An 18,102-nucleotide genomic window follows, 5' to 3' on the forward strand; every position below is an offset into this window, starting at 1 on the left:
CCTTCTCACTCAGAGCAAGTTACGGGTGCTCAGCATTTTAAATGTTTGTTTAAAAATTCAGCATAATAAACTAGCATTTTCCCATGGCAATGCAAAACTGCAATAATAATCCAGTCAGACTTAAGGCAAACTATACAGTCAAGAGCTACATTTATCTAAGAATAACTATAAGAAATCTTAAGAATTGGGCAGTGCAGTGGATTAAGTACCACAGCTCAATCTGCTCTGTCCATTAGGCAGAAGGCTTTGGAGGATTTCATCTGTGTGGTAGGAGTTAAATTTAAAGGCACTAAACCTCCAACTGCCATGAGATCAGGAATGTATAGAGTGACTTACCGTACCATGAAAATTCTGACAGAAGGTTTCTGGTTTATTACCTTGTTAGAACCACAGCAGATTTGGCCATGTAAAAAAAAAATGGAAAAAAAAAAAAGGCTATTGCCCTTGAGAAAAATCATCCACCAACTGCCTTTAGTATACTCAAACAGCTATAATTTTGATCTTGGGCCTGATGTGATTATTAAATGAGTCCTTCCTCCTTTATGCAGCCTCAAGCCTTTTGAAAGTAATAGATTCAGTTCGTGAATTTAAATTACACATGCATTGTATCTCCTTGGAATCACTCATACAACATTTTTACATTTCTCATAGATCATAATGAACTACTGTTTTCCAGTAGGTGGAATATTAGCTCTGCACAGTGAGCACCCAAATGGGGAAGTTGATCCAACTGCACTCATTACGTTGCACAAAAGGAGTTAAATCTGTCAAATCTAAAACCAACTGGTTCATAGTCAGAAAGGTACAGAATAGAAATTGACAGTGGGAGTAGAATGAGTAATATATGTAACTTACATTTTGTCAGCGTTTCTTATCCCACAGAATCCTAAAGCACTTTACAAACTAGATAGATACGTGAATCACTTAATTCATCACTGGAAGCAACCAGATGTGCGTTGAAAAGTCATAACGGTTTTAATTGCGCTCGGCAGCAGTATACAAGTTCAGGACAGGAAATGAAGAACATTGTATCTAATTGAAACTGCAGGGGGGATTTAAAATTGATAGTGTAAGTTAGTAAGGCAGACTTGCTTGACTTAATATTTTCTCAGGGGAGCTGGATTAACACTGCTATTCTTTAAAAAAAGTTTCTTGATTTATGCCTCATCAAAAAGACAGCATCAGCGTCCCCTCATATGACATGCTGTGGCACTGGGCAAGTACTGACTGTCAGGGAAGAATGTCACTGCTATAAATGGCTAACATCACTTCCCGAAGAACCTTATCAAAATACAGACCAGACCTTTTTTGGCTGAATTCTTACCATGTTTCAGCCCAATGCTGTATAGATGTGTAAACACACTGCAATTAGTGTGGTATACAGCAGCATGCATTTTAACAAACCTTATACAGTCAGTCCTAGGTTTGTTAACCCTTTAAGCACTGACTTCTCCTGAGCATCCCCATCTGCTTATTTTTAACCCAGCACCCCACTCCTGCTAATCATATACACCTTCTCCTTGCCTGTTGCTTTCTTATCTCACAGTTGGATAGTTGCTGGCTTGGGGTTCTTTTTTAGATTCCCCTGCTGATCTGCTATCCCAGCTGACAAGTACCCCTCTTACAGATTTCAGGGTGAGTGTAGAACAAGTGCGAGGAAGATGTATCATTTGTAGTAGGCACCTGCTTGTGCACGCATGAACCAGTAAGGGTTTGAGGAGGACAGAGCACATTGGGACTGATGTCAGGCTAAGGCTAATGCAGCATATCCTTTCTGGTTCCAGACTTATGCCTCTACCTGACCTACCTGAAAACCCTTTTCAGTAACCAACAATAGTTAATTTTTCTGGGTTCTGAATTTTAAACATTAATTATTTTCTATTATATCTTATTTTCTTTAAGAGAATGGGATGGCGATCTGAAGAAACTGCCAAACATTAAAATGAGAAAAGTCTCTACTAAAGATGCTGTTTGCAGTAGGACAGAGGTGACAAATGGGGAAGCTGAAGAGGAATTAGATGCAGCAAAAGACACAGACTAATGAGTACCAGCCAATACAAAAGGTGAAACAGCTGAAAGGGACTGCCAGGAACCTATTTGAACTATCACTGGAAGCAAGAATAAAGCTGGTATTTTCAATTATATTTGAGAAGACTTGGTTGGTTGAATATTTGATTAGTTGATTGTGCTTCACCCTGGCCTTAAGTTATGTAGTGAAATTTCAGCAAGCAGCATGTTAGATTCAGTGTGGTGCTTACTTAGAGAAAAATGAATGAAGGCTTTAAAATCTAAAACTTTCAGAAAATCTCCATTTTCCCCCTACCTCTTCCACCCTAGCTTCTCTTGAGAGTGCAAGCCCCTGGGTATGGGTTGGTGGGGAATAGTTATCTCTAGCCTAATGGCTGTGGGACAGTGCACTCTCTGTGACTCGCCTGTTTTGGCAAATGTCATGGGGGGAAGAGGGGCTGGATTTTCTTGGTAGTGTCCACTCATTGGATGATGATAATGAGAACATAAATGTCATTTAATTTTGATAAGTAGGTAAGATACTGTTATACAGCAGACTACCTTTACCCATAACTTGGTCCATTACCTGTGGCGTCTAAGTTAAGATAAAATGGTACTAAATATGTGACTTAAATCTATCCCCATAGCCACCATCTCCAGATTTTCTTTACTGAGCCAGCAACCAGGCCCTCAGCAAATTGTGCATTTGGCTAATGCTCAGGTAATGGCTTAGAGAAGCAGGCTTTCATACAGCCTCATGTTAACAGACTTGAAAAGGAGCATCAAAAATTGGAGGAAGGCTTTTGGAGCCTCCTGTAAAGCATCCCTCCACCTCCCTTTGTGCCTAATTTGGACCCATCTTTCAGGGAAGCCCTTGTCAGACTTGAGAACAAGCAAAAGAGAGAACAGTAGGAAGAATCTCCTTCTCTACCCACGTCCTTTAAGCGCACAGGCCCTGCCCTGTAACTAAGAAATGTATGTCAACCTAGAAGCATAGTGTCCCATTTAGTGATAAGGGATATCCATAACTTGATCATCAGAAGGGTTCCTAGATCTACAACTGCATGAACTCAAGAAAAGCCTTTAACTCTAGGGCTGTAGAGGCAGAATGTATTTCTGCCACTAAAAGCTATGTGCCTAAATTGACCATTTTCTGATGCTAGGGGTAGCCAGTTAACCATTTTATGTAGGAGATTTTATTGCCTTCATTACAAAGACTGAGTTGATCACTAAGCTGAGACACTGTTGGTTATTGGTGTGGCTTAGTAAATAGAATACTGGACTGAGGTTCAGGACACCTGGGTTCTCTTCCCAGCTTTACCACTGGCCTACTGGGTGACCCTGGTAAGTTACTTCCCTGTGTCTCAGTTTGCCTATCTATAAAATGAGGATGATGAGGCTTATTTCCCTTGTAAAGCACTTTGAGATTGACAGATGAAAAGTGATGTGTAAGAGGTAAATGATAGTATTTGTAGCATTGCTAGCACATTTACATTTACATAGGGAGTAGGGCTGGCTTTGAGGCAGAGCGTGGAAGACCCTAAAATCCTTTCCCCAATGAAGCCTTGAGCTAGCAGGGAGGGATAAGGGGAAGCAAGGCGCACCTGGGAAGGAACCGTCTGCAGAGAGGGAATGTCTCCTCAAGGGCTGCCTTTCACATTTTTGCTCAGTTAATCCATCATTCCCTAAGGCTGAACATCTGAGCATTCTCATTCGTCCGTGCTAAAAATTTTATTGCCTGCTCTACACACCCTGCATTGATTTAACTAGAGATGTGATAACTGATTTAGTTAAACTGGTGCAATGTATGTATAATTGCTCTTAACTCTATTTAAATCTGTCTCATCTGCTTAGCTTGCCTAAAACCTGAACTCATCTCACAGATCTGAATCACCAATAGACCTGTGTCCACAGAGCAGGTTTGGGGGGGTTTTTTGGTTTAAAAACCAATTTTAGTTGAATTGGTGTAACTTCCATATGTAGACAAGCTCAATGTTTCACTGTGGCGATAGAATCACTGCCAGAAGTCCTTTTTCTTCCGCATTTTCTTTTAATGGGATGAATAAAAGGGGCAGTAAGCCTTATTCTTCCTGGAATGACTTGAAAGGCTAGTTTGTCATTGTAAAAGATGTGGTGTCCTTAATAGCACTGTGTTAAGCTGACATTTGTGTAAACATTTTTTTTTAAATGTATGCTATTCGGAGTCATGGAGAATATTAGATTAGCTGTCTAAGTCTTTCCATGAACAATTCCATTAAAACAAAAGGCAATATATAAAGCAAATGTATAATCTGTAAAGTTAACTTGACAAAAATTGAGCAGTCTTGAAATAATTTGTAATACTCGCTGCTCATGTTATGCATTTTAAAATAAAAGCGAAATGAGATATAGAAATCAATTTTTTAATTATAATCTCATGTACCGTGTTCCTTTTTGCTATCATATCGACTTCAGCTTTTTAGACTATTATATAGGTTACACAGGGAAATGAAAACTTCTCCAGCTAATGAAGAGAAAAATATTTTTTATATTGATGTAGGCAGAAAAATTACTATAAAAATGGCAAGATCTTACATAGGGAACAGATAGGATGACTATCTGACTCATGCTGGCAAAGGCAAATTGTTATCAAGTGTCAGTACAGAAAAATGAGCTGGATTTTATTCTGTCTTGCACATCATCAATTTGTTGAGTAAGTTTTGACTGCAGAATCTTTATATGGTAATGATGGAAGAGAGAAACTCATGTTGACTTTAAATTTCTAGGTTGAGAATGTTATTGAGACAGAAAATGAATATAGAATCCCATGATGTCATTTTTATAGTAATCTTTCTGACAATTACTGTGCTTTACAGCCAGCTGGTTTGTTTACTGGACTGAAGAGCTATTCCTTCTCCGAATGCTATAAGGATGCTTTGATGTTCTGTTGCACTTACATTCTCTTTTAAACGAAAATATATATATAGTGACTGCCATTAACATGAAAATTTTGACTTCTGTCTAATTACTCCAGTGTTTTTCTATGTTTAGACATAGATTGCTTTAATATAAGAAATACCGTGGAAATGTTACTTGCAGAAAGTAGTTATAAACTTTGTAATGTTAACCACTGTAGATGGGACGCGCTCTGTGTTCATAACTAAACTTTATCATACTCTTAATTAGAAAATCCAAAAGAAGTTTTCTCTTTCAGAATGCTGTGGCTTGATTTTCCCCTCACCCAAATACCTGAGGATTTTTTTTATTTAGTTTTAGGTAATTGATTTTAATGGTGTTTAACTGCAAAGTTTTAAGTGTTACAATGAGTCTTTGTTTTAGCTAGAGGGACTGAAAACAAGTTGTGTACAAAACTTCAAACTAGCGTAAGGGCTGGTCTTTAAATTAATATAGCTCAAATAAGATAGGATGTGAATTTAAAGCAAATGAATGATGCCTCATTAATTCCACGTGTGGACACTTATTCCCGAATAAGAGTGCTTTATTCAGAATTAATTTAATCAAAGAGGATTAAGCTAATTCTGGAATAAGAGCATCCACCCATGGGGCTAATCAGGGGAAAAGAAACTGCTGCTATGGCATCAGTTAGTAGATGACTAAATTGGTATATCTAAGAAGCTTTCAAAGATAGGGGCCTTTCTTCCTCCCACCCCCCATTCCTACTCATTCATTCAGCGGCATGGAAGCCTCCTGAAGGATCATCTCTAATATACAAAAAGGAGATGGAGGAGAGGCCACCTGGTCATGTTTTTTCACATCTTCACCAAGTTTTACAAATTAAATGTGAAGGCCTCCTCTGCCACTGGAGGAAGAGACCTGTATGCTAGTATTCACCCTGTAACTGATGTATTTAAAAAAAAAAAAAGACAGTATCTCATCATTTGTTTCCCATGCTGGTGACACACTGCTTTTGGATATCCCATTGCAATGGATCTGCAGGCTTTCACTGTGAAGAATAGGAAAATTTGCCTTAACCTGGGAATCACCTTTTTTCTAGCATGGAAGTCAGCAGATCCAACCCACCCACCACAATGTTATAGTTCTGAGGGAAACTTCAACTGTTGCCCTCTCCTCCATTTTTTTTTGTCGGGCACATATATACATATATATCCACCGCTAATTGGGGTGGAATTTGAAGTTATTCTCCGCCAGGAAAAGTTTATATAAATTTTTGTTCTACCTCATAACCTCTGAATTAAGGTTTAAAGTAATTACTTCTAGAGCTGCTTTGTAGAGCTTGTTAACTGGGTCTTCAAGAATGTGGCCTCTCCCAGCCTGCTTTGACTGACCTGATATCTGCCTCCAAGGAGCTGCAACTATGAGTAAGACCCATTATAATGGAGCTGTAGACTCTCACTATAAAGGAGATGTTCAGGTAGGTTTTTTAAAAAGGGTTCCTAATTTGGAGCCTCATAATACCATTTTAGTAAGATATTCCACAGAGTAGAACTGTACTTTAAGCACCTACACTTAAACTGTTACCTTAAAAATCTGTGTATAGTGGTATGAAAATACCCTGTGCAAAGTGTCATGAGGCATATAATAAAACTCTGCTTACAACTTTACAAAACTACTCAGTAGAAAATCCATAGTTAATCAGAGTAACTCTTAATTACCTGTAATTCAAATACTCTGACCAATTTTCTACATAAATGGAACAGCTGTGTCATTCTGTAACTAGTTCATTGTTAGAAATGAACAAATAGAATTACTAAACCAATATTTACATAGAGAGCCTGGACTAAAATACTGGTCTCTCATTCACTGCTCTAAAAACATAGGCTTGTTCCAGTTGAGGTAAAAGAAGCTCTCGGTTATGCTGTCAGCCCTGATTTATATTCTTGAAGCTACATCCAATCAAGAAGGGCAACATGCTCATTGAGAATGACTGGGTCACCGTGCTATTCCCTATCCTACTATACATGTAATGTGATCTTGTCCAAAATTCTTATTTCTTTTGCAGCTTTAGAAAGATAAGCAGTAAATGTCAAGGTGAGATTGCTAACAGTTATCAATAAAACCTTGCCCAAGCTTCCCCTCAGACTGGTTTATTCCCAGGGTTGCTCACTGCAGGGTTTCCTGTATCTAGCTGTTTTGCCTCTGAGAGCCACTGAGCTTTTATTGGTTGCTGAACTGGTTCAAGTGAAACCCACCTAATTTTGTTACTAAAGAGAGACTTACAGACAGCATGTCTGGCTTTAGGAACCTCTCACTTTGCTACAACAATTCCTGTGTAAATTTGTTTAAGAACAACCTAATTTCTTCAAATTATAGACTATGTACTAGCTCTTAAGGAATTTTAACTATATGGCAAGTTCGAAGGAGTAGTAAGTTAGTTTTTGCTTTCTCCAAGAGCTTCAAACGGCACACAAAGCATCAATTGGAATAAACAAAAAAATGCTGTTTTAATTCCCATTTCCTCAGTGTAACTATAGAAGAGGCTGCTCCAGAGGTACTGCACACAGCTTACCAAAAGGTATGTGAATTCTCAGGCAAAGTGATCAACCGCACAATCCTAAGATCAAGTTGAAAGTGTATCAGGAAATACCTAGTGCTGTGGAAGGTAGGGTGGAGTTCTGGTCATCTCTAAAGTTGCAGCCAAGTTCCAACATAAGCCTTAGTTTAGCTGCCCAAACTTTAGCAAAGGACAATTTTTTTTCCCTGAAAAGGTAGAAAAAAAAATTGGCCAATGTGTTCGAGCTAAAAGGTTACCCTTGACAGATACTAGTCAAACATTACTTCAGGTTACCCATAATTCCCTACTTTTAAAATAAATTTAGCTCTGTATTTGTATACAATAGATAAAAATGACTGAACTGCTTCTATTAAACATGTAGATCTGTTTAAGCGATGAAATTTTCTTTACACTTTGGCAAAGCTGGCTTAGATGTTCTCTCAAGGAGCACTGTAATCCATTGGTCTTAGAGGCAATGGATACCATTTAATGTGAACACCCCTGCTCCAACACTTTAGATGTCATTAGATAATGTCAGACTGCTTTGTTTCAAATAGATTATCCAGAGCATAGTTGTAGAAGTCTATCATATGAAAATGATGGGGCCCATGCTTGCTGGAATTCTGTGCAAAGGGGCTTTAAAAACTTAACCAAAATCTGGGTGCATAGCTTAAGACAATGGGGAGGGGGCAGAAAGATGGAATCCTCCCAACAAATTCAGTTATAATTATGCGCGGAGTTCTGCCTGTGGAGAAAAATGGGATGTGAAAATGTTTTTTCCTGTTGAAGGAATGTCACAAAGCAAACATAAATTTTGCATGTTTGCTTTAACAAAGCAAAATGGTTTTTCTTTTGGAAACTTAAATATACTATATGGTGGTAAGATCATTTCTACCACTTAAAAATACATATAAAATATGGAAAACTGCAGTGGTTTGGGTCATTTGTTTAATACAAATACAAATTTGTTCTACAACAATTAGCATTTATATTAATTTTGTTTCCTTTAAGCTCCAGCCCCTTTCTTTCAGTACATATTCACTCACAAAAAACAACCTTTTTTGGAAAAGAGAATGGGGTTAAACAAGTAATAACTCTTAGTTCCAAGTATTACACGGTGTAAAATATTTTCTTCATAGATGAAGTGTCACTGCAGTGTCCAGATATATAAAAAAAGGGCTTGATCCAATGATGGGGAATGTATTGTTGTGGACAGACCAGGAAAATAAACATTTGCTTTCAAGCTATAGCGCTATGTGAAATACTACCATCGGACTGGGTAAAAATCCTCATCAGACTAATACAGAGGTAAGTGGTGCATTGTCACTAACTGTTTTAAAATGAGTAATTGAAAGCATTAGTTCTGGAAATTGAAACAAATTTTAAGAAACCAGGAAAGAAGCATTTTGTTTATGTTCCACAATTCCTCACTAGTAATTCTGCAATCGTTATCCTAGCAAAACTGCCACTGAAGTTAAAGGGAGTGTTGCTCAAGCACGAGGCAGAATTTGACTTCATATCAGTGCAGTCTACCTGGGACTGACCACAACTACAAAAGGGCAGCTCGCAATGAGTGTTCATCCCACAGCCTGATCCTGCAGTTCTTAGCCAGTCCAAATTCCACTGAGGTCAGTGGTGTTTTGCCTGAATGAGGACTGCAGTTGATTACTGGGCCTAGGCACTGTGGTTTAGCTACTTATGTATATGTAGGTTTTTACTGATCTTTAACTTCTTCTCAAAATAACATTATTTCATAAAAGAAAAGCATTAAATTACTACTTGCCAGTGAAAAACCGTGTTTTTTGTGGCACAGAATCCTCAAGTGGACTATACTGATTGGGTTCATACAGAACATTATACTCTCTGATAGACAAGGATGGCAGATGTTTTAAGATGAAGTGTTGTCCAGTACTTACATTCTTGACCCATTTTCATGTGAAGTTATTCATGCAAGCCTGTATCCCTAACACCTCAGTATAAATAATCTTTTTGCTGGAGACAAATCTTATACTACTAGGTAAATGTGGCTTTGAGTATATAGCTAAATCTCTACCCCAGACCAGAAGAAAGAGCTCTGTGTAAGCTCAAAAGCGTATCTTATAATTGACCAATTTCTGCTGATGAGAGAGACATTACTTCACCTACCTTGTCTCTCTAAAAGCAATCAAGTCAACTGTAACTGACAGAGGGGATGAGAGAGGATTTTCAGTTTTTCCCAGTTTAACTGAAACATTCCTGAGTTTTACAAAAAAAAGTTATTAGGCTTCTAATGATTTTTTTCATCTGAATTTTGGAAGAAGTGGAAGAGACAAGGGCATCTTCTCCTTATGCTGCCGCCTCTGTCTCTTCCACTTCTGGGCTTTGCCAACCTGGCCAGCTCAGTTTGTGAAGCTACCATCTCTGCTTCCAGAGCAGGGAGCCAGGTCAGAAGTATGGGAATTACTTGAATACTGGCTTATGTACTATTGTCAATCTCATGCCCACTACATACACATTTCCAGCTATACAGAAAACATGGATAAAAGTTAGGGAATTACTTTTCATACTAAAATGGGCTGAAAATAAAAAACTGTATCTGACTACCTTTTGGACGAGTAGGGGCGTTCTGAAAGCTAACAAAAGAAAAAAACAGGAGCAGTGATATTTACCCCATATTTACTCAGAAAAGTGCAAACTTAATTTTTTTCTGCAGATTTTCAATCTTTTCAAATTTTTGTAACTAACATTTTCTGGAAATTTATCAGTTTAACTAAATAAAAACTGAAAGGAAAGGGCCTCAATAATGCTGTAAGGGATTAAAGGCCTAATCCTAGCCCCTGTAGTCAATGGGAGAATTACAGTTGTGTTCAATGGGCTTTTGAGTAGACACTAAATACTTCACTTTCCCTGAATTCTCTTCAGGGGACAATTTCAGTTGAAGTATATCTTCTTTTGAACTGAAACTAAGACTCAATTGCACAGTACTTGCAAGACAACTGCCATTTAATGATGCTTTAAGGTTAGAAAACTCAGGATAATTACATTCTGCAGGGTAGATTCTGCTTGATACATTACATCCACAAAATGATTGGTTTGATTCCCTATCCTCCCCTCACATGCACACACCAATTTCCTAAACACAAGATCAAAGAGGGCCTTAGTTTACTGTAGTCCCCAGACTTACTCAAACTACTTCTGGCCACTTTCCCTCTCCTGTCCCAATAATAAACACCACAGCAATTGGAAGTGAATCACAAAATTCTTTATGTAACTCACCTTTGTTGGACATCATTTTATCTACATTTATTTATCTATTGCACTCTTTAATGTTATTCACACTTCAGTTTTACATGAAAATGCTCAAAACACAAAATTAACAACTGAACTGTTGAATCCCTAATCGCACAGTCTTATCCTGAACAGAGGAGAACTATCCAGTCAAGTCAGAACAGGGCGATACTGGCGTCTTTTAATAGGTCCAGGTATGCTCTTTTGTGATTACCTTAATTGTTGAAGCATGAAGTCTTAAAAAATTCTACCTCTGCCCCCCCACACTTTAACTGTCATTCCTAGGGGTGTGAGGGTATAAATTCATTTCATATTCTTTTGTAATGAACTGCATACTTCAACCTGTAATGCCTCTGATTATACTTTGTCTTTTTGCATTTTGGAGAAAAACTTTTCTATATATCCTTTCTATATATGTAGGCAGAGTGTTCATGTTAATTCACCACTTAACAAGTCTTTATTTTATTTTAAGATAAGCAGCACTAAAAGTGTTGTTCCAGATGTAGAGCCAATAATTTTAGCCTTGTGGCTAAATAATACTTGTATTTTATGGGACCAAGGAAGTGTTTGAGGCAATTTGAAGACTACTTGTTGAAATTGCTTATTTTGCAAAAAAAAAAAAAAAAAAAAAACCACACACATCCTCAGCTCACATGGCTGCCAAAACATTCAGGCTCCAATGTAGCCATTCAACGATTACTTTAGAAAGTGAGTGACATGGTGCAGGTCTGTTTACTTTGTTGATTTAAGTTTAATGCAAATGACTTTTTAGTAGTGTCACCTTGAAGTGTATTTTTAAGATGATTAGCGAATAAGATGCCTAGTGGTAACAAATAGAAAGTTGTTGATGTTTTCTGTAACAGAACAGGTCTGTTTTCAATTCCTCCTGATCATCAAGTTAAAAAGGTCATTTTGTCATGTCTGTGAGAATTGTTCTCTGTTGTGCTTTCTACATTTCCACTACACCTGGCTGACTGAGAAACTATTTCACAAACGGTCACATTCCATAAGTAATGCATGTTGCTTCACTGTATCCATTTCCCTGGTCAGGGTTTTTTGTTCTTTTATTTAAAATGCATGATTGTAGTAGCTGTGGTGTAAAAAACACACACACACCGTCATTGAAGAAACAATGCCACCTCTGTCAAACTGGCATGACCTCAGAGGTCATTTCTTCAGCTGATTGCTGAGAGTTTGTACCTGTCTGTGATACTGGCACTACCACAGCATCCTTGATTTCAGAGTTCTGAATGCATGAAGAATTCTTCTCCAGTTTTTTGGCAGTGTCCGGGCAGTTTTGAACAAAGATCACTCGATTGTAAGCCTTCAATCTGCGCCACAACTGAATGTAGACTTTACACTGTACGTACATGAAGACTAGGCCTCCAGTGAACCCAATTGCTACCACAACCAGTTTTGTCCAAAATGGCCATTCAAGGACACCTTTTAAACAAACAAGTTACAATTAATATCATCATAATTTCATCATGTCTTGCTGATTCTTGTCTTTTCTGTAGCCTATACATTCCAGTATTGCATAATGTTGACATATTATTCTTTTCAAAGGTTCTCTAATGCTATTTGTACTGTATGTATACAGTCACACACATGACGTGCAGCTGTTGTTATGGTAGAAGACAGCACCTGTTCCCTTGATCCTAGAAACATCTAGCACATTAGGGGATTTTTGGTTTAACAAGGAGTGCAGTAGCAGGTCCTATGACAGAAAGAAAAATGTCTGTTGTTTCTAGTAAGGACAGTTATACGTCCCTTAATTGTACCCATGCCCATAGTATCTATGTTAAGTAGGCAGAATGTTATTATCTAAACTGGAATGGCCAGATCACTGGGCTTTAGCCCTACTACTGAAATAAATAATTTTTTTTTTTAAACACATTTGAAGTTTGATGGCTAGTCTACAAGGAGACTCAAGTGTGCCACCAGCCAGGGTATGTAAAGTGTACTGGTCTGCTACACACTAAGTTCCTGCGTGGACCCTGCTACCATGCACAAAGTTTCGTAATGAGTGGTAGCAAGGTCCACATGGCCACTTGGTGCGCTGTAGTTTTACATCCTAATTTGCAGCATACTAATGGTCTGTAAATATACCGGGCACACCCTATTTTATACCTCATTGATGTCCCCCTGGTATGGTGCTGTAGCATTGGTTCAGTAGCAAATTAGTGGGAAGAAATCAACAGTACCACAGCTTTTGGTTTTTTTTCCCTTCTCTAAATCAATACATTGCTATTTTCCTACTTAGTTAAATAAGAACTTTACAGTTCCTGGTATTGTTTTTGCTCATTGTACCCTTTGCTCTCTGTTTAAAAACAGGAAAAACTCTTGAAAGGTCTTACTGTAATTGTAGAAAATTCTCTATTGGTGATGACACTAAAGCTACAGAACAGAGAATTTGAACTCAGTAATGACATGAGTAATGATTCACTTTAGCCTAGAACTAGTCTTAGAACTTTACAAAATCAATTACTGCTATACTGGGAACAGCTTTATAATCACAGGATAATTAACATCACTGCAGCTGCTTCTTCATATGTTTAGCAGTATGACTAAAATGGGGGGGGAACCTCAGTTGTGCATTACTGCATCAGATCTAACGATGACAGTGTTGGCGTTAATACATAATATGCAAGTGTGTGGTTTTGAGAATGCATGTCATAAGCCTCTGTCAATGCTGCTTTCTAGATATTTTACTTTAAATAAATTTATTAGTCACATACAGAAGATCTTTAAAAATCCTTAGCACATATAGAGTGCAAATCATGATCAAGGTGCTTTAGAAACAGGATAATTTATGCTTCACAGCAATGCTGATAGGTATGTCAGTTATCTAGATTTTACATATGGGAAAATTGAGGCAAAGAGAAACTGAACAACTTGCTTGTGACTGTTAGGCGTCATTAGAGAGAGGCACTCCAAGAAGGATATGGTGTCAGCCCTATGATTAGAATCCACGGGTGGTCAACTGCCAGGCTTAGTTGCAACCAATAGAGCAGTAATTTTGAGTTTAACCTAGGGCTGTCAAGCAATTAAAACAATTGTGATTAATCGCATTGTTAAACAATAATCAAACACCATTTATTTAAATATTTTTGGATGTTTTTCTACATTTTCAAATATATTGATTTCAATTACAACACAGAATACAAAGTGTACAGTACTCCCTTTATATTTTTATTACAAATATTTGCACTGTAAAAAACAAATGGTATTTTTCAATTCATCTAATACAACTACTGTAGTGCAGTCCCAGTTCTACATTGGTAAGTTCAACTTTCATGATAATGTACAAAAAAACTCCACTCAAAAATAAAAATGTAAAACTTTAGAGCCTACAAGTCCACTCAGTCCTGCTTCAGCCAACGCTCAGACAAATGAGTTTGGTTACAATTTGCAGGAGATAATGCTGCCTGCTTCTTGTTTACAGTGTCACCTGAAAGTGAGAACCGGTGTTTTCATAGCACTATTGTAGCCAGCGTCGAAAGATATTTACGTGCCAGATGCGCTGAAGATTGATATGTCCCTTCATGCTTCAACCAGCATTCCAGAGGACATGCGTCCATGCTGATGACATGTTTTGATCGATAACGATCCAAAGCAGTGCAGATTAACACATTTTCATTTTCATCATCTAAGTCAGATGCCACCAGCAGAAGGTTGATTTTCTTTTTTGGTGGTTTGGATTCTGTAGTTTCCGCATCTGAGTGTTGCTCTTTTAAAACTTCTGAAAACATGTTCCCACCTTGTCCCTCTGAGATTTTGGATGGCACTTCAGATTCTTAAACCTTGGGTAGAGTGCTGTAGCTATTTTTAGATATCTCACATTGGTACCTTTTTTGCCAAATTGCAATGCCAAAGCGCTAAGCGAACACCTGTTCTCACTTTCAGGTGACATTGTAAATAAGAAGCAGTCAACAGTATCTCCTGTAAATGTAAACAAACTTGTTTGTCTTAGCGATTGGCTGAACAAGAAGTAGGACTGAGTGGACTTGTAGGCGCTAAAGTTTTACATTGTTTTATTTTGGAATGCAGGTTTTTTTGTACATAATTCTACATTTGTAAGTTCAACTTTCATGATAAAGAGATTGCGCTACAGTACTTGTATGAGGTGAATTGAAAAATTATTTTTATTATAAATATTTGCACTGTATAAATGATAAAAGAAATAGTAAAGTAAGCACTGTACATTTTGTATTCTGTGTTGTAATAGAAATATTTGAAAATGTAGAAAAACATCCAAAATATTAAATGCATTTCAATTGGTATTCTATTGTTTAACAGTGCGATTAATCACAATTTTTTGAGTTAACTGCGATTAATCGACAGACCTAGTTGAACCATCTGTTTTTGCTGCTTATGCAACTGGCTTGCCTTAGAAAAGTCTTTGTAAGTGAGAAATCATTGAAATAATCACAGAATGGTGTTTGATAACAGCAATTTCCGTGATAGGGAAATCTGTGGTAAAGTGCTAACTTTTTCAGGTTGGCACTTTTGAAAGTCAAAGTGACTTTAGCACATGTTCCAGTGAAGTCAGTTGGACTCCTACTCAAATGACAGGGATGGTCTCCTTATTAAGACAATGACAGCTACTCCACACACTGACCTATGAGCTTCTGAAAATCCTACTTACTAGTGATGGTTGTTGAGATGTGCTGTTAGTTTTGAAAAGTTACACACCAGGCAATAGCCTCAGCTGCAGTAAATCACTGTAGCTCTGCTGAAGGCAGTGGAGCCATGCTGATTTACACTAGCTTGTTTGATTAGATATTTCTGTCATCTCACCAGACCTGGAGTAATTATGCCACGCAGAAATAGGGAAAAATACTTTTTAGGATTTTCCCCCATCTTCCCACTTTACCTGGCTAGCGTGCAACTTTTTGGGTAGTAAATCAGAGTTCTGAATTTCCATATGAAGAAGAGTGGGCCTGCTGTCCCATCACTGTAGCGGATGGGAGCTTTGCAGTTGTCTGCAGTAATCAAATAAATGCTACTACATGTGGATCAAATTCTGGTTTTGAATGTGCTAATCTGAGTGCCCAGGGGTGTATCCATAGCCAGGATTTGCTCCCATATGTTAATTTTTTACCTTAATGGATTCTTGTAACTAAAAGCAGCATCATTTGCAACTCTCTTCAGATCGTATAAATATTTCGCCTTTTACTATATGCATGTTGGCAATATCTACTTAGTTCATTAATCCACTGTAGTCTGTTGTAAAACAAATCAGCTATGTAAATCCAGTCCTGCATTCAAATGCCCTCTGGCACACCGAGGCCACAATCCTGTGGTATCCAGGAAGGGATTGTACTATTATACTACTACTGCTAGTACTGAAATAATAACCAAAACTTTTTTTAAGGTTCTAAATCAGGGATAGTGAATAGGTGGGCCACGGGCCAAATCTGGACTGCCAGATGCTTTTGAATGGACCCAAAAATCTTTTTATTTATTTATTATTTTCTCTGGATCCTGGACCTTGACTATACCTTGATGAAGAAAAGTAGACCTTGACAAAAATAGACTACCCCTGTTCTAAACTGTTCCAGTAACTCCTCCCTCTCCCTCATTTTTCTCAATCTTTGCATGTCTGGGTTCCCACTAGAACTGGAAGTGCTGAGATATCACAATAAAGGCTGCAGTCAGAGGATGAAATCCAGCTGTGTGCTGAGAATGCAGGAAAGGACCTCTGTGACACTTAATTCCCACATTAAGGGCTGCACAGAACTTTCTACACTAGGGTGAATTTCATGCAGAGTTTCCTGCTGGGTCTGGAAGTTAACTTGCTTGAAATCTTCTAAGAAAGCCTGTTGCAAGATTTCTACCCCAGTTTTGTAGAAGAGAGAGGTTTTAATAGGTCAGATGGGCAGCTTAAATCTTTTGGATGCTCTGAACTGAACTTGCACTGAACTTTTTAAGTTTCACTCATCAATTTTTAATTGTAGCTTAAAAAAAAATGTCCACCTATTGAAGTAGAATGAAAAGAATGAACTGAATAGTTTAGTAGTTGTGATGGGTGCATTGAACTGTGATCTCTTTGCACTACAGGAAAAAAAATATATTCAGCAAAAAACAGGTTTGTAAACTGAATTGTGTCCTTTGCTTTGTCATCAAACCAATTCCCTATAATACTGTTATATATTTACAAATAAAAAGTGCCTCACTATCTATCTGCATTTCTAATGTCTCCCTCATTATGTTAGCAATGAAGGAGATAAAGTCACTTACCATTGTCATTGCCTTGCTTAATTTCCTCAGCAGTCCGATCTATTAAAACATACAATGACCAAACAACACAGGTAATAGCAATAATATGGAATGTAACTGAACAGACTATCTTCCTCCTTTCACTTGTTGTCATCTGTAGTTTCTCCCACTGTAATCAGAAAAGAATTAGAAATTAAGTGGGCTTGTAAAGAAAGTCGCCTTTTCATTCTGGTTGTTCCTGTCTGAAACAAGAAAGAAGGGTTAATTACAAAATATTTTTCTTATAACATATGTCTCTAAGATAGCATTGTAAGGATCACAAACTAACCTGATGCAGTACATACAAATCTACATCAATTCATAAGACTGTAAGATCCTCTGGAAAGAGTCTCACCTCTCATATATTTTTCCACCTGCCTATGAGTTATGCCTAATCTTGTCTTTCTGCAGCAATAGCAGATTAACAATGATAGGGACGTCAAAAAGTGAATATTAGTTTTAACTGCAGCAAGCACCCCAAACCTGGAGCTATGAAGAAAAATCCACATCTTCCAGAACTCCAAATGTTCTTGGCTGCTCAAAAACCTGTCACTTAATCCTGGGTTAGACTCTGGATAGATTTCATACAGTAGGCCAAAGTCTCTCCTCAGTTGCACCCATGCAATTCAACTGACTTCAAACTCTGTCTTTTTCTTTTGTTAATTCCGTGTAGATTTTTTGTTTTTGTTTTTACTACAGTTCTTCCTCTTAATCATAACACATTCAACTAAAAAATACATGCTTTTTAAACCAAAGGATAGGGTATTTAAAAACAAATTGCCTCTAACTTTGATGAATACTTTTGAAATCCACAGACACACCCTCATGAATGAAAACAACGAGAAGTCCTTGTGGCACCTTAGAGACTAACAAATTTATTTGGGCATAAGTTTTTGTGGGCTAAAACCCACTTCATCAGATGCATGGAGTGAAAAATACAGTAGCTGTGTGTGTGTGTGTATATATATATATATATATAGCACATAAAAAGATTGTTTTTGCTGATACAGACTAACAGGGCTACCACTCTGAAACCTGTCACCCTCATGGATATTAGTAAAGTAGGTGGAAAACATAGTACAACAGTGCCACCTTTCTGATGGTCATATTACTAC

The 18,102-nt window shown here is 37.7% G+C and overlaps 2 protein-coding genes across 13 annotated transcripts in view; one reads left to right on the top strand and one right to left on the bottom strand.

Moving 5' to 3' along the window:
• Positions 1-4,401, top strand: part of TMA16 (translation machinery associated 16 homolog) — a 52,414-nt gene extending 48,013 nt beyond the window's left edge. The window contains exon 7 of the mRNA XM_005299275.4: positions 1,903-4,401. Within this exon, the coding sequence (XP_005299332.1) occupies positions 1,903-2,041 (139 nt within the window). The 3' untranslated portion in view covers positions 2,042-4,401. The remainder of the gene's footprint in view (positions 1-1,902) is intronic.
• A 3,992-nt stretch (positions 4,402-8,393) lies between these two features.
• Positions 8,394-18,102, bottom strand: part of MARCHF1 (membrane associated ring-CH-type finger 1) — a 462,831-nt gene continuing 453,122 nt past the window's right edge. For all 12 annotated transcript variants that reach the window (XM_065596510.1, XM_065596507.1, XM_065596511.1 and 9 more), the window contains 2 exons: positions 16,970-17,117; positions 8,394-12,169 (listed from right to left, as the gene is read on the bottom strand). In XM_065596510.1, the coding sequence (XP_065452582.1) occupies positions 11,871-12,169; positions 16,970-17,117 (447 nt within the window). In that variant the 3' untranslated portion in view covers positions 8,394-11,870. The remainder of the gene's footprint in view (positions 12,170-16,969; positions 17,118-18,102) is intronic.

Source organism: Chrysemys picta, chromosome 5 (genome assembly GCF_011386835.1).
Source record: "Chrysemys picta bellii isolate R12L10 chromosome 5, ASM1138683v2, whole genome shotgun sequence".
Taxonomy (NCBI): Eukaryota; Metazoa; Chordata; order Testudines; family Emydidae; genus Chrysemys; species Chrysemys picta.